Source organism: Globicephala melas, chromosome 15 (assembly GCF_963455315.2).
Source record: "Globicephala melas chromosome 15, mGloMel1.2, whole genome shotgun sequence".
Taxonomy (NCBI): domain Eukaryota; kingdom Metazoa; phylum Chordata; class Mammalia; order Artiodactyla; family Delphinidae; genus Globicephala; species Globicephala melas.
Genome location: NC_083328.1, coordinates 43,871,904 through 43,886,635, shown reverse-complemented (window position 1 = coordinate 43,886,635; position 14,732 = coordinate 43,871,904). Strand labels below are relative to the sequence as shown.

Below are 14,732 nucleotides of genomic sequence, written 5' to 3'. Positions count from 1 at the left end.
ATTCATTCTCGTTTAGGTTAACGGGGACGCGCACGATGCGGTCTAGAAGGCAGACCCGGCAAAGGTGTGCAGTGATGTTAGCACCCAGCGTTGCGTCTGTTCGGTTTTCCAGTGTGGGTTTGTTTGTGTGATGGTAAAGGGAAAACAACTTTTATTGGGTATCTCTTGTGTGCTAGGGACTGTGACATACTTCACCTAATTCTCACGATTATCCTTAAAGTGGTTATTAAGACTCTTGGTACTGATTAGAAAACAGAAGTTAGAGAACTTGCCCAAGATCACACAGTTCGTAAAGTGACAGACCCTGTATTTAAGCCTTCAACTCCACCGTACTACATTTGATATTAAATCAGTCATTTAAAAACGTGTACAATAACTCACAAGGTGGTGGTTGGGGATTGCCCTTGATTAACATGAATACACATAGCCATATTCCCGCCGAGATGATGACGGAAATTTTCATAACCATATAGAATCAAAGGTGGGAATTACTGCTATGGAAACAATTCGTTTTATTTGGCTTTTGTTTGTTTGTTTGTTTGTTTTGCCCCGCGATGTGACATGCGGGGTCTTAGTTCTCAAACCCATGCCCCCTGCAGTGGAAGTGCGCAGAGTCCTAACCGCTGGACCACCAGGGAATTCCCGTGGCTATTTTTTTTTTTTTTAAAACAGTGTTACTTTGGACTTCTCTGGAAGTCCAGTGGTTAAGAATCCACGCTTCCACTGCAGGGGGCGCTGGTTCCATCTCTGGTCAGGAACTAAGATCCCACATGCCAAGCGGCCAATAAATAAATAAAATAAACAAACAACGTTACTTGGATCCATTCTATCTAACCCTAGAAACTTTGTTCCTCTTTTGCAAGTATAGATACAGTAGATGTGTGGTCTGAGAAATGAGCCTGGGAATGGTCTACAAAGCCTCTGAATCTTATCCTTACGTTGAGTGACCTTTCCTTCCCAGCTCTACAGTAATGGATAATTTAGCTAAGTGTTTTTATCAAATACACAATTCTATAGTGTAATCCAAGGAACACCAGTATCCACAACCTTCCTTTGCCATAAACCTTTTCAATTTCAGACCTCAGGCCTGAGACTCACTTCCTTACCTATACAGTGGGGGCAGTAGTACCCACTTCTGGGGGTTTGTGATGATTCATTATTCCTTCAGCAGATATTTATGAAGTGCATATTCAGCATTGTTCTAGACACTGAAGATAAAGCAGCAAAGTCCCTGCCGTCAGAGTCTAAGTTCTAGTGTGGGAAACAGCAATACGCAGATACAGATATACTGATAACAAATATATTGGTGAAAAGTGCTAAGAAGGGTATAAGTCAGGGCATATATGTATAAAATAGTCAGGGCATATATGTATAAAATAGATAACTAATGAGAACCTGTTGTTTAGCATGGGGAACTCTGCTCAATGATCTGTGGTGACCTAAATGGGAAGGAAATCTAAAAAAGAGTGGATATATGTATACCTCTAACTGATTCATCTTGCTGTACAGCAGAAACTAACACAATGGTGTAAAGCAACTATACTCCAATAAAAATTTTAAAAAAAAAAAGAGTGTAAGTCAGGGAAGGTGAACTGTGACAGTGAGAGGGCCTGAAGGTTTTGAGTTAGTGTTCAGAGAAGGCACAGACCTAAAGTGGAAGGGAGTTAGCCATGTGGATATGATGACTCATGTACATGCCACCCACACCCTGGGGCCCCTGCCTCAGCAAGGAGGCAGTGATACTGGAGCAGGGTGAGCTAGAGAGAGGCTGGTGGCTGAGAACAGAGTGAGGGCTGAGCAGTGGCTGAGGCCAAGTCAAGTAGGCCAGTTGGCCCATTTCATAAGCTTTCGGTTTTATTTTCCACGAGGTGGGGAGCCATTGAAGTGTTTTGAGCAAATAAGTGACAGAACTGGATCTAGAGTTTTTAAAAAGACCTTTGTGGCCACTGGATTAAGTAGACAGAAGTGAGGCAGGAGACCATTTAGGCTATTATAAGAATCCAAGTGAGGGATTATGGCACTTTGGCCCATGGTGGAGGTGGTGAGAAGTGGTTGATCCTGGATAGATTTTGAAAGGAGAGCTGACCAGGCTTGGTGATAGACCTGCTGTGTCATGAGAAGGGAGGAATCAAGGATGACTCAAAGGCTTTGGCCTGAGGAACTGTAAGGATGGACTTAGCATTCTGGAGGTGGGGAAGGCTATGGATGGAGCTGGGAGCATTCTGGAGGTGGGGAAGGTTATGGATGGAGCTGGGGTGGGAGAAGAGCTGAGAGCTCAGCTTTGAACATGATTTTAGGTGCCTGTTGGATGTCAGAGTGGATGAGTAGACCACTGGATAGAGGAGCCTGGAGTTCAAGGAAGAGGTGTGGACTGGAGATACAAATGTAGGTGTCCCCATTGTAGGGTGACCTGGATAAGATTAGAGCCTGGATAAGATTACTTATAGAGTGAGTGTGGACCAAGAGTTGAAGACTGGAGCAAGGCCTAATACCAGCAAGAAAGACTCAGTACCCCTTACTCTCTTCTTTCCAGCCCTCCCTTCCTAGCTTTTTTGTTTTTCTATTGATTGGAAAGGATTTAGTGAGTGATAGAGTAAAAAAATGTTTTACACTTTATTTTCTGGATTCCCAGTCTCCAGTATGTGCTTCTACATTACTTTAAAGAATTCACCAAAAGTATATTTGGACAAATATGAATGCTGGTTGTGATATTTAGTAATATGGTCAGTGAAATTCTTTTGCAATTTCTAAGTATCATTACAAAGCTAATATAAGGAGCTATTGAATTTCTAAAGACGTTTCTAATTGATCTTAAGTTATCAGTTGCCAATAGTTTTCACTGGCACAAATGTTGAAATTACAAGTTACTTTGGAATAAATAAGCGAATCTCTTGGTTGTACATCATTTGTAAAAAAAATAAAATAATGCCATATTAAAGAAAGCCAAAGCTATAAAACTGAATAGGTGAAACTGCTCTTTCCTTTCTGTTTTTAGGATGGGTTGAATTAGTACTTAATTTGTGTTTCACAAGTGGGAATTTGTGAAATGGATTCTTCCCCCAACAGCTAGTTCTGCTTTATAAAAATCTAAAATCTAATACTGTTTTTTTAAAAAAGTAAAAATTTTAAGCAGCTCAGTTTTCAAACGTTCGGCCCAAAAGAAAAAAAAAAAAGAAATATCTATACATTTCTGTTTCAAATTAAAAAACAAAACTACCAGATCACATATTTTTTAAAGAAAAGTCCTTGTGGGAAAATAGTTATAAATCATTATTAGGACAGAATTGTCATGTCACCTTTTTCTTTTTGTTGTGTAAATTCTTATAAAACCTTTTCGGGGGTTTCCACTGTTGGGGGGAGTCAGAGAGCCGGGGATATGCGCAGAGTACCCTTCAGGCCGCTGCAGTGGGCACCAGGCGGCCTCGTGTCTGACCTAGCCCGACCCCTGCCCAGCGCTACTCCGCCAGTCAGCCGCGCCCGAACGGTGACGCGCCTTCCGGCTTCGTTTGCCCGTGTCCAAGATGGCTGCGATCGCCGCTGGGGATGTTGGGCGCGCCGGGCGCCGGGTAGGGGGCCCCGGCCGGCGTACCCGCCTACAGCCACTCAGCGCTGGCCAATCAGCGCAGGGAGGCCGCCGGCCCCGCCCCGACCCCGGCCGGCAGGGACGTCAGGGCGGCGGGCTCCAAGCGGCGGCGGCGGCGGTGGTGGCTCACCTGAGCGGCTGCTCCCTTGAGCGGCGGCGGGTGGCGAGGCCCGGGGCGAGGGTGAGGCCGGCGGTGCTGGCCACGGGATGAGGAAGCGGACCGAGTCAGTCGCCCTGGAGCATGAGCGCCACGCCGCCTCGGGCTCGTCCTCCGCCGGCTCGGCCGCCGCGGCGCTGGACGCCGACTGCCGCCTGAAGCAGAACCTGTACCTGGCGGGCCCCGGGCCGGCCGAGCCGCGCTGCGCCGCCGACGCAGGCATGAAGCGGGCGCTGGGCAGGTGAGGAGCGGCGGAGGCGGCCCGGGACCCACAACCCTCCGGAGCTACTTGCCCTCCACCCCGCGTGCCCCCCGGCCCTCTCCGGGCGTCCCCGGGTGCCTCCCCCGTGGTCCCCCTCTGGCCCCCGCGCCCCCTTCCTTCTCGGGCGGGCCTGGGGGGGCCCTCCAGTGACCGGCAGGTGAGCGCCTCTCGACGAGGGTGGCGAGCTCCTGGACGCCCGGGAGCGCTGACTCCGCTCCGACCTGCTCTGCGTCCGACTCCGACCCATCGTCCCTCTCGCCGGGTGGGCAGCTCACCGGTGCCTGAGTCTCCGCGGCACCCTCTGCTCGAAGCTGCCGGTCCCTCGGGGACGGTTGAGGGGTCGGCCGTGTGCAGGGACATGGGGTGCACCGCATCCTCGGCTGTCGAGGGGGTGGGGGGAAGCCCGGCGTTCGCGAGCAGCTGGCTGGTGGTACGTGGAATGTGTCCGCAGGAGTCGTCTCCTTGGGAATCTCCGTCCCGTCCGGAAGTCACCTGGTTATTTTCGGTCTCCCTTTGGGGAGATGAATGCGTTTATGTTAAATTAATCTCACAGTTGGGATAGGGGCATATTTCACGCGGGCAAGTCTCTCCCCATAGTCTGGCTGTTTGTAGAACGTATCACTCATGGCAGTTTTGAAGTCTTGATGTTTCAGTGGTGTTTGAAGAAGTTAGTATGTAATGTTCTCAGGTGTTGTAGCAGAGTCACTGATTTTGGGGTCAACTGGAATGCCCTTAATTGACACTGGCCACTTCCGTGTAAAATATTTATCCAAATAGCCCTTAAAAACATCAACTGCATTGCCTGAAAGATCATGAAATTAAACTATATACCTCTCTAAGTCAGTGGTTCCCAGTCCTGCCAGAAGTTCAGGGACTGACAATATTTTTGTTTTTGTGTAAAATTATCTAGCAACTGGTGAGTATCTTTTGTGAAACTAAGCTGTTCTGTGGAAAGGTTTATCTGCATTAAAAACTCACAACTGGCTTTAATGCACTTTTAGTAACAAGCTTGACATAGCACTTAGATAGGTTGGGAACTCTTCCTCTGAAGAAATCAAGTTGTGATGCACAATGTTTGGGGAAACAGTGCTGGCCTGGCACCTTCCTTGAAAGATGTACTGTATTAAAAGGATCTGATTATTTTTATTTTTGAGTTGAAGACAAAGAGAGACATTCAAGTGGTGCCATATCCTTTAGATAAACAAAAGGCTGTTAACGGGAATAAAAAGAAAAGCAGAGGGCGGGAAGGCCAAATTTGTGTCAGCCCATGGCTTCCTTCGCTATTGCCTGAAATGCTCTCCTGGATGTTCTCCTGCTGCGTCTTCTCCTTCAACCAGGTCTCTGCTTTACTGTCACCTCTTCAGAGAGGCCTTCCCAGACCAGCACATCCAAAATAGCCTTCCTGCCGCCCCCAACCCCCCTATTCTGTTTACTTGTTTCTTCATCGCACTTATCCCTTAGCTCAGGGGTCCCCTGTGGTCCCCAGGCCACACAGCAGGTGAGCAGAGCAGCGGGAGGCCAGGCGAAGCTTCATCTTCCGCTCCCCATCACTCCCCATTACTCGCATTACCACCTGAACCATCCCCGCCCATCACTCACATTACTGCCTGAAACCATCCCCCTCCTTTCCGTGGAAAAACTGTCTTCCATGAAACTGGTGCCTGGTGCCAGAAAGGTTGGGGACCGCTGCCTTTGCTGACGGTGTGATTGCCTGCACACTTGACTTGCTTTGTGGGTAGTCTCCTTCACGAGAACGGAAGCCCTCTGAGAGCAGGGACAATTTTTCTCTCAGCGTCTGTCTCCAGGGCCTGGCACATAGTAGGTGGGAGAAAATACTTGGTGAATGAATATCTAGAATAGATACCTAGAATTGGAATTGCTGAGCCAAGGGATGTGTGTTTATGACTTTGAAAGCAAAGGCCAAAGTGCACTCCCAAGAAGTTGTACTGACACGCCCTCCAGTAGTGTCAGTTGCCTGCCCCCCAATAGTGAACATTACCAGATATTTTGATCTTTTTCTACTTGATTGATGAAAATGACATCTGATTTGTAACTTTAATTTGCATTTCTTAATGGTTAGGTGGCAATTTTTGTGTTTTTCTAAGCTCATTATACATCTTTGGGATTATTTACGTCTTTAATGATCCGCCTTTGTTTGGGTCCTCCTGCACATTTCTTTTAACGTTCTATTGTGCACGTGTTCAAATATACAAAAGTAGAGGAGACAGTATAATATAATGAATAGTCAACAGTTTTCCATGTTTTGCCAATCTTGAATCATCTCTTCCTCCTCCCCTCCATTTTTAGTATGGTGGGGGACTAGGCTATTTTAAAGCAAATGATTTCATCCATAAATATTTCACAGTATATCATGAACAAATAGGGACTTTTTGAAATATATCTAACCCCAAAGCTATTATCATATTGTGTCAAAATTAACAATTTATAATCTGTAATTAATTTAATATTATCTAATATCCAGTCTACACATACATTTCCCTGTCTCAGAAATGTCTTTTTAAGTCAGTTTTAAAATCCTGTACATTTCTTAAGTTTATTCCTAGTTATTTTATCTTTCTGTTGTTATTGAAAATAGAATATTTTCTTATATTACATATTGTAACTGGTTGTATTTATTACTTCTGTAACTAGCAACTTACATAATCTTAGTTTCAAGTAGTTTTTGCAGTTGTTTCTTGAATTTTCCAGGTATACTATCATGTCAGCTGCAAATAATAAGAATTTTGTCTCGTTTTCTACATTCTTATGTCTTTTGTTTCTTTCTCTTTTTTGGTTACATTGTATTTCCAGAACGAGGTTGAATAATAGGGATGATACTGGGTATCCTGACTTTAAAGAGAGTTCTTTTAGTGTTTGTGCCACATTAGTTATTTTAGTAAGGGGTGTGTTGCTGTTTTGTCATTTTTTAAGTCAAAAATGGTTGTTGAATTTTATCAAATGCTGTTTTAGCATCTGTGAAATTATCATATAAATTTTATCTCTTGATCTGTTAGTATGCTGAGTTGTAGTAATAGATTTTATAATATTGAATCATCATTTTATCTTATTGAATCATCATTATTGAGTCATCAATGATAACTCTTTTTTTTTTTTTTTGTGGCACGCAGGCCTCTCACTGTTGTGGCCTCTCCCCCTGTAGAGCACAGCCTCCGGACGCGCAGGCTCAGCGGCCATGGCTCACGGGCCCAGCCGCTCCGCGGCATGTGGGATCTTCCTGGACCGGGGCATGAACCCGCGTCCCCTGCATCGGCAGGCGGACTCCCAACCGCTGCGCCACCAGGGAAGCCCAATGATAACTCTTATGGTGTAGACAGATTCTATTTATTAATATTTTACACCATTATTTGTGAGACTAGTCTGTAATTTTCTTGTTCAATGCCGTCTTTACCAAGTTGTTTTAGTGTTTTCTATAGCTTTATTAAAAGTTTTCTCTTTCTCTTCTTTAGCCAGTTTAAACACTTTTGAAATGATCTCTTTCTTTAAATTTTGGTAGAATTCACCTGTAAAACTACCTAAGTGTGGTGCCTTTTTTTAGAATATAGCACTTTGATAACTATTATAGTTTCTTAGATTTGCTCTCTCTTTCTGGATTCGGTTTTGGTTATTTATATGTTTATAGTAAATCATCTTTTATATCTAGCTTTTTCCTCTGTACCTGGGGCTGTTCCCTAGTCTTGTTTCCTATTTTATATACTTATACTTTTTTCCCCTTTTTTCTTGCTCTAGTACACACACACACACACACACACACACACACACACACAAAGTGGATTTTTTCCTAAATAAAAAAAAATTTTTTCCCAAAGTAAACCTTTTTTTGTTTATTATTCTGGGAGGCCAGGATGGAGAGAACGTGTTCTATCTGAAGGGGGCAGCAGCTACTGCAGTCTCTCCTGTTGCTCCCCAGCAGGAATGTGGTTCCAGGACAGCCAGATCTTCCAGTCTTTCCTGAAGAGTAGCTGGGTGTAAGCCTGCATCTGTGATCTCTAACTTTTTAAATGTTGCTGGCAACTAATTCAGATGAAAACAACAACCTTGGAGGGAAAACAAAACCAGAACCAGTTTGTGTGTGTGTTTTTAATTTTATTTATTTATTTATTTGGCTGCCTTGGGTCTTAGTTGGGGCACGTGGGCTTCTCTCCAGTTGCGGCTTGTGGGCTCAGTAGTTGTGGTGTACGGGCTTAATTGCCCCAGGGCATGTGGGATCTTAGTTCCCTGACCAGGGATTGAACCCGTGTCCCCTGCATTGGAAGGCGGATTCTTAACCCCTGGACCACCAGGGAAGTCTGTGTGTGTTTTAATTGAAGTATAGTTGATTTACAATGTTGTGTTTCAGTTGTACAGCAAAGTGATTCATATATATAATATATATATATATGTATATATATATATATATACATATATATATATGTTCTTTTTCAGATTCTTTTCCCTTATAGGTTATTACAACATACTGAGTATAGTTCCCTTTTGGTTTGTTTTAATTGTTGGACTAAAGGGTTATTATTATTTTTTTTTTTTGCGGTACGTGGGCTTCTCACTGTTGTGGCCTCTTCCGTTGCGGAGCACAGGCTCCAGACGCGCAGGCTCAGCGGCCATGGCTCACGGGCCCAGCTGCTCCGCGGCATGTGGGATCTTCCCGGACCGGGGCACGAACCCATGTCCCCTGCATCGGCAGGCGGACTCTCAACCACTGCGCCACCAGGGAAGCCCTAAAGGGTTATTTTTGAAGGTAAATGTTTATCTGACTTACATGTCAACTGTGTACTCCATAAGAGGAGGGACTGGATACTATTTTTGCTTTGCGTATGTCTGGTACAAGGAGGCAAGTGAGGGATTCTGTGGGCCTTTCATTTTCTTTTCTGTAATCTTGGAGTTCTTGGCAATATGCAATAAAGGCATAAGTGGTCTAAATTGGGCCTAAGGAGGCAGTAATGAGATGTATAGGTCTCTGTTTCAGTCAACTAGACTGTCCTTTGACTGTCAACTCACAGGCCCGATCTGCCAGATAACGGAGATCAGTGGACCCCCTGGGAGATTTCACAGCCGATGACCTTTGTTTGTAAATACAGAAGAACTCAGGCATCACCCTTGGTTCCTTCTTCATCCAAAAGAAGGAACTTCATGCAGGGCTGCTGTTGGCTTCACCATAACCTAGAAAGGCGGGTGACCAAGGTGAATGTCTGTCTCGGAGCTAGCTTTTGTCCTTAAAGTCTGCTTTTCTCCATCCCCCTTCTCCTCCCACTCCCCAGAGTAGAGCCTGTGCCTGGACCATGACAAGCAGGGGGGCAGGCTTTGTTATGGTGCCTCAAATGGGGCCCCCAACTTGGTCCCTCTCTTCCCAGTTGTAGTTTATCTTATCAGGGACCCATTCCAGCCCTGGACCCAGGACCCTGGGACTTCACACCTTTTTGGTGAGATTAGTGTCCTGTATCTCTGCTTGTTTCCCAGTTCGTTTCAGCCAGCATATACTCTCCCTTCTCAAGGGAGTGTCTGTCTTCTACAGTAATGTTGAGCATACACTGCTCAAATGCAGGAGATTAAAATCTCCAGAAGATACGTATCACAGAGGTAACCTTGGAAAGAGGCTTAGAAGATGGGTCATCTTCTCAGGGTTCTGCTGACAGCAGTGGAGACAGGATGCCTTTCCAGACTCATGATCCTCGTCCTCCTCCCACTAGAGCACTTTTCGTTCCAAAATGCAGTCTACGGGAAAACTTTAACTGCAATGTTATCTTGAAAACTGACAGATTAAGTCAATGCTTTTCACCCGGACGTGATGCCACAGAACTTGGGTGTCCACATGGAGAGTGGGTAGGTCATTTGTCTCTTCCTGAACTGAGGGCCAGGGTCTGGAGTGTCAGTGAGGACACGGGCTGCTGACACAGGGAAGTGTGATGCCAGGAAACCCAGCCTGAGGTGTCCAGTTAGTAGAAGGACCCGTTGTTTAGGCTTGGTGCCCATCTTAGTATTGTTTGATATTTTAGGGGAAAGCTTGAATGGAAACTGAGTCTCAAGTGAGTGTTTTCAGGTTTGTGGCTTGGGATGAGTTGCTTAACTATGAGTTTGTTTCTTCCTCTATAATGTGGGGATAAAAATATCTTCCTCATAGGATTGGGGTGAGGGTCCAGTGTATGAAAGAGCCAGGCACACAGTGAGCACTCAGTGGCATCTTGGTCATCCCCAATATTATTGCTAGTGTTATTTGTTGGAGTATTGAGAAAGCTCTGTTAACTTAGGTCAAGAAGAATGTACCCTCGCTCCCTTTCTGCCCCCCAATTTTTTTAGTTAATTAATTAACTTATTATTTATTTATTTTGGCTGTGCTGAATCTTCATTGTGGCACACAGGACCTTTAGTTGTGGCATGCAGGCTTCTTAGTTATGGCATGCGAACTCTTATTTGTGGCATGCATGTGGGATCTAGTTCCTCCACCAGGGATGGAACCTGGGCCCCCTGCATTGGGAGCACGGAGTCTTACCCACTGGACCACCGGGGAAGTCCCTGCCCCCAAACTATTACAGTATGTCTTCTCAGCCAGTTGTCATGCATGTAGTTGTCATCATGATCAGTTAACACATCTGTTGGTAATAGAACGTTTTTAAGCAATACTTTTTGGTTATTCAACACTTTTTTTTCACCTGTTCATTTAGCAAAGTTTGATGTATGTACAGTAACTCTTCTAAGTGCTGAGGCTGCAGCAGTGGATGTGGGTCATGTCTTGTGGACTTTACCTTCTGGTGGCAGAGGCAGGTGACAAGCGAACAAGTATGTGCTGTGTCAGGTGCTCAGGGCTTGAGGAGGAAAGTAGGGCCAGTAAGGAGCAGCTGAGGCATGTATACAGGAGGCCTTTCTCATAAGGGGACATTTGAATGGAAGCCACTGGCTGCTTTAGAGTGGAGGAGTGCCTGGGTATGATGTATGTCATTGACATGTCACTCTGATCGCTGGGATGAAGACAGACTGGAAGGGCAGCAGGAGCAGGGGGACCCGCTAGAAGTCATCCAGGCAACAGATGATGGGGACTTGGGCCTGGGGTAGCTGTGGAGGTGAGAAATGTTGCATTCTGGATCTGTTTCCAAGGAGGTGTCAACAGGATTTGCTGATGGATTAGTAAGAAAGAGCGAGGAGAGTCACAGGATTCACCAGTTCTCTTCTGAGCAGTGGAAGAGTGGAGCTGCCATGTGCTGAGATGGGGCAGTTGTGGGAAATGAGTTTGGTTTGGGGCATATGGAGGTGCCTATGAAACATGCAAGTGGAATAGGTAGGAGTTGGAGTTCAGGGGAGAGCTGGGGCCAACATCTGACGTTCGCCTGCAGGTAGTGTTCAGAGTCACGACAGGATCCCAGGGCTGGACCCTGGGCCCTGGACAGGTAGGGGCTGGAGAAGGGGAGCCTCAAACCAAGGAGACCTGGAGGGAGGCAGCTGAGAGGAGAGCTGGGAGGAAGGGGTCAAGGGAGCTATTGGAAGAAAGCCTGTTGCAGAGGAGAGTGTGATCTGCCATTGGATTTGGAGACATAAGGATCAGTGGTTGTTAGTGTGGTTAATTTGAGTGGTGGAGGCAAGAGCCTGATGGAGTGGCTCAAGGGAGAAGTAGGGAGAAGAAATGCAGATAGCTTTTCCAAGGAGTTTTGCCATAAAAGGCAACAGAAATGAGGGGGTGGGTAACTGGAGTAGGAGGAAGTTTCTGACCAGTGCTGTAGAGTGCCTTGGTGTGCTCCTGAGGATAGTCCAGGAGGGGAAAGACTGGTGATGCCAAGTGCTGGTGGCGTGGTGTCTTTGGGACCCAGTACCCCAAGGCCAAGTCAGCGGTCCTCAGGGAGGTAGGCCAAGGGTGCTGTGAAGCTGCAGGGAGGTGGTTAGATGTGTGTGGGGAGCACTGGAGGTTCTCTACTGGGTGCTTCTGTTTTCTCTGTGGAATAAGAGCAAAGCCCTGTGCCAAGGGGAGAGGAGGTACTACAGGTATTTCCCTTTCAGTTCTCAACCTAGACCTGGTCTTACCTCTCTATCCTTAACCTAATCAGATGTTTCCTACCATTATTTGCTAAAGTCTCATTAACACGGACAGTCAAGCTCCTTGGCAGAGACTCTTCTTTTTTTTTCTTTTTAAGAAGATGTTGGGGGGCTTCCCTGGTGGCGCAGTGGTTGAGAGTCCGCCTGCCGATGCAGGGGACGCGGGTTTGTGCCCCGGTCCAGGAAGATCCCACATGCCGTGGAGCGGCTGGACCCGTGAGCCATGGTCGCTGAGCCTGCACGTCTGGAGCCTGTGCTCCTCAACGGGAGAGGCCACAACAGTGAGAGGCCCGCGTACCGCAAAAAAAAAAAAAGAAGATTTTGGGGATAGGAGTTTATTAATTAATTAATTTATTTTTGCTGCGTTGGGTCTTCATTTCTGTGCGAGGGCTATCTCTAGTTGTGGCAAGTGGGGGCCACTCTTCATCGCGGTGCGTGGGCCTCTCGCTATCGCGGCCTCTCGTTGTGGAGCACAGGCTCCAGATGCGCAGGCTCAGTAGTTGTGGCTCACGGACCTAGTTGCTCTGCGGCATGTGGGATCCTCCCAGACCAGGGCTCGAACCCGTGTCCCCTGCATTAGCAGGCAGATTCTCAACCACTGCGCCACCAGGGAAGCCCGAAACTCTTCTTTTTGACATGGCGGTGTTGCAAAAATGGATGACAGAAGTGGTTCTCATGGGAAGTCGTTTCAGCTGTGACTTGCTGTGTGTCTGAGAAGCCATGTATGTTCTGCACAGCCGAGTACTGCCTGGTCCTGGGGGGCCTGAGGGCAGCTGCCCCCCGGAGGGCCCTGCATATGGCCCAGTGACGGGGGTGTTAAGCTGGGTTTGAGGTGGAGGTGGGGAAGAGATCAACATGAACGGCGGCAACACAGAGTGAGTATGTGGGACGTAGGCAGAATTCTTACCTCTCAGGTTTTGCTAATACACAAATCGAAGTTTCTAAATAGAATTTGTCTTGAGATGATACTTATGGGCTTTAGTTGTCTTAATCATGTGTAATCTGTTTACCAGGTATGGAAATGCCCTGAGAAGGTAAAAAGAGAAGGGGGTAGATGAGTGTCAGTGTGAGGAGTTTCAGAAGGAATTTCATTTTGCAAAGATGAAGGCAGAGAAGGAGTGTCAATGAAGGAATACAAGCATATCTCAGGAATGCTGCAATTTAGGGTTTGTCCTTAAAGCTTGAAAGTTGTCCTGAGCATTAGGGTAAAGAAAAGAAAGTTGCAGTTATTTTCAGTTCTTATCACACTTTCAGATCTCCACACAAGGTTTAGAGATATATATACATATATATTTTTTAATAAATTTATTTATTTATTTTTGGCTGTGTTGGGTCTTTGTTGCTGCACTTGGACTTGCTCTAGTTGCGGCAAGCAGGGACTACTCTTCATTGCAGTGCGTGGGCTTCTCATTATGGTGGCTTCTCTTCTGGCGGAGCACGGGCTCTAGGTGCGTGGGCTTCGGTAGTTGTGGCATGCGGGCTCAGTAGTTGTGGCTCGCGGGCTCTAGAGCGCAGGGTCAGTAGTTGTGGCGCACGGGCTTAGTTGCTCCACGGCATGTGGTATCTTCCAGAACCAGGGCTCGAACCCATGTCCCCTGCATTGGCAGGCGCATTCTTTACCACTGTGCCACCAGGGAAGTCCCAAGGTTCAGATACATTGACTGAACTATTCGTAATGGGAAGGTAAGAATGTTCAGTGTTGAAGCAGATCGTTTGGATGCCATAGTTCAGGGTCCTAAAAGAGATATATGCCTTTTAACTTTCAACTGTTTCTTTCTCCTAATAATGTGTACAACACAGACTCTTTACTGTTTCATGTTTGACTTGTGCCATTCCTAGTCCTGGAACATCATGTGGTTCCTACCTGAAAGTGGCCGTGTCAGTGTTGGGTGCTCATAGATTATTGTATTCAACAAACAGTTAACTTGCTTCTATTGTTTGTTTGATATCAAGCTAGGCACTGGGAAAGAAGAAAGATGGCAGTATCTTTTTTTTAACATTTTTATTGGAGTATAATTGCTTTGCAGTGGTGTGTTAGTTTCTTCAAGCATTTTTATTAGGTCTATAGAAGAGACAAAATGCAAGTGTGGCTGGAGATGATTAGTCTGATCTCACATTCATCCTATGTTGCTCTGACATTTTTTGTGCTGTTTTATCTTCACAGTATCTCATCTTTTAGGCTCCCACTTCAGTGACAGGATATAACTCATCCTGTCAATGCATCCCTGGCATACCAAGCTTTCTGTAGATGAAAGAAAAGAAATGTTCACAGTTTAGGAACACGGCACACCTTGACAAGGCATGTCATGGCAGAACCTACGGGAAGGAAAATAAGACTGCCATTCTAGGACATCGGATACTTGGCTTTGGGTTCCAGAAGGAAGGGACTGTTACACCAGTGGAGGCCAGCTGGGAGCCTGCCAGTATAGCCCCAGAGCCTCAACAGAAAGCACAAGGGAGATTCTGCAGGGACCAAGGCAGGGATCTTCAGGTATGAGGCCACCGCAAGGGATGGCAACTGCCATGGTGAAAGGCAGCCCTTGAGAGATCCTGTCTTCTTCCCTCTGTTCCCTTCTCATTTTGTTTTTTTTCCTGATTACAAAAGTAAAAAAAGATTTCTTAATACAGATTTAAAACACAGAATATAATTGAGAAAGTGGAATTATCCCCTGGGTAATTACTGTTAACAGTGTGAC

The 14,732-nt window shown here is 46.1% G+C and overlaps 1 protein-coding gene across 3 annotated transcripts in view; it reads left to right on the top strand.

The window, feature by feature from the left end:
- The first annotated feature begins 20 nt into the window (after positions 1 to 20).
- The window catches only part of ABHD12 (abhydrolase domain containing 12, lysophospholipase), a 72,401-nt gene continuing 57,689 nt past the window's right edge, over positions 21 to 14,732 (top strand). The window contains exon 1 of one of the 3 annotated variants that reach the window (XM_060284928.2): positions 21 to 64. In XM_060284928.2, the coding sequence (XP_060140911.1) occupies positions 36 to 64 (29 nt within the window). In that variant the 5' untranslated portion in view covers positions 21 to 35. Of the gene's footprint in view, positions 65 to 3,635; positions 3,982 to 14,732 lie in introns of those variants that run through there. The other 2 variants (XM_030872514.2, XM_030872516.3) reach the window with 2 other exon arrangements.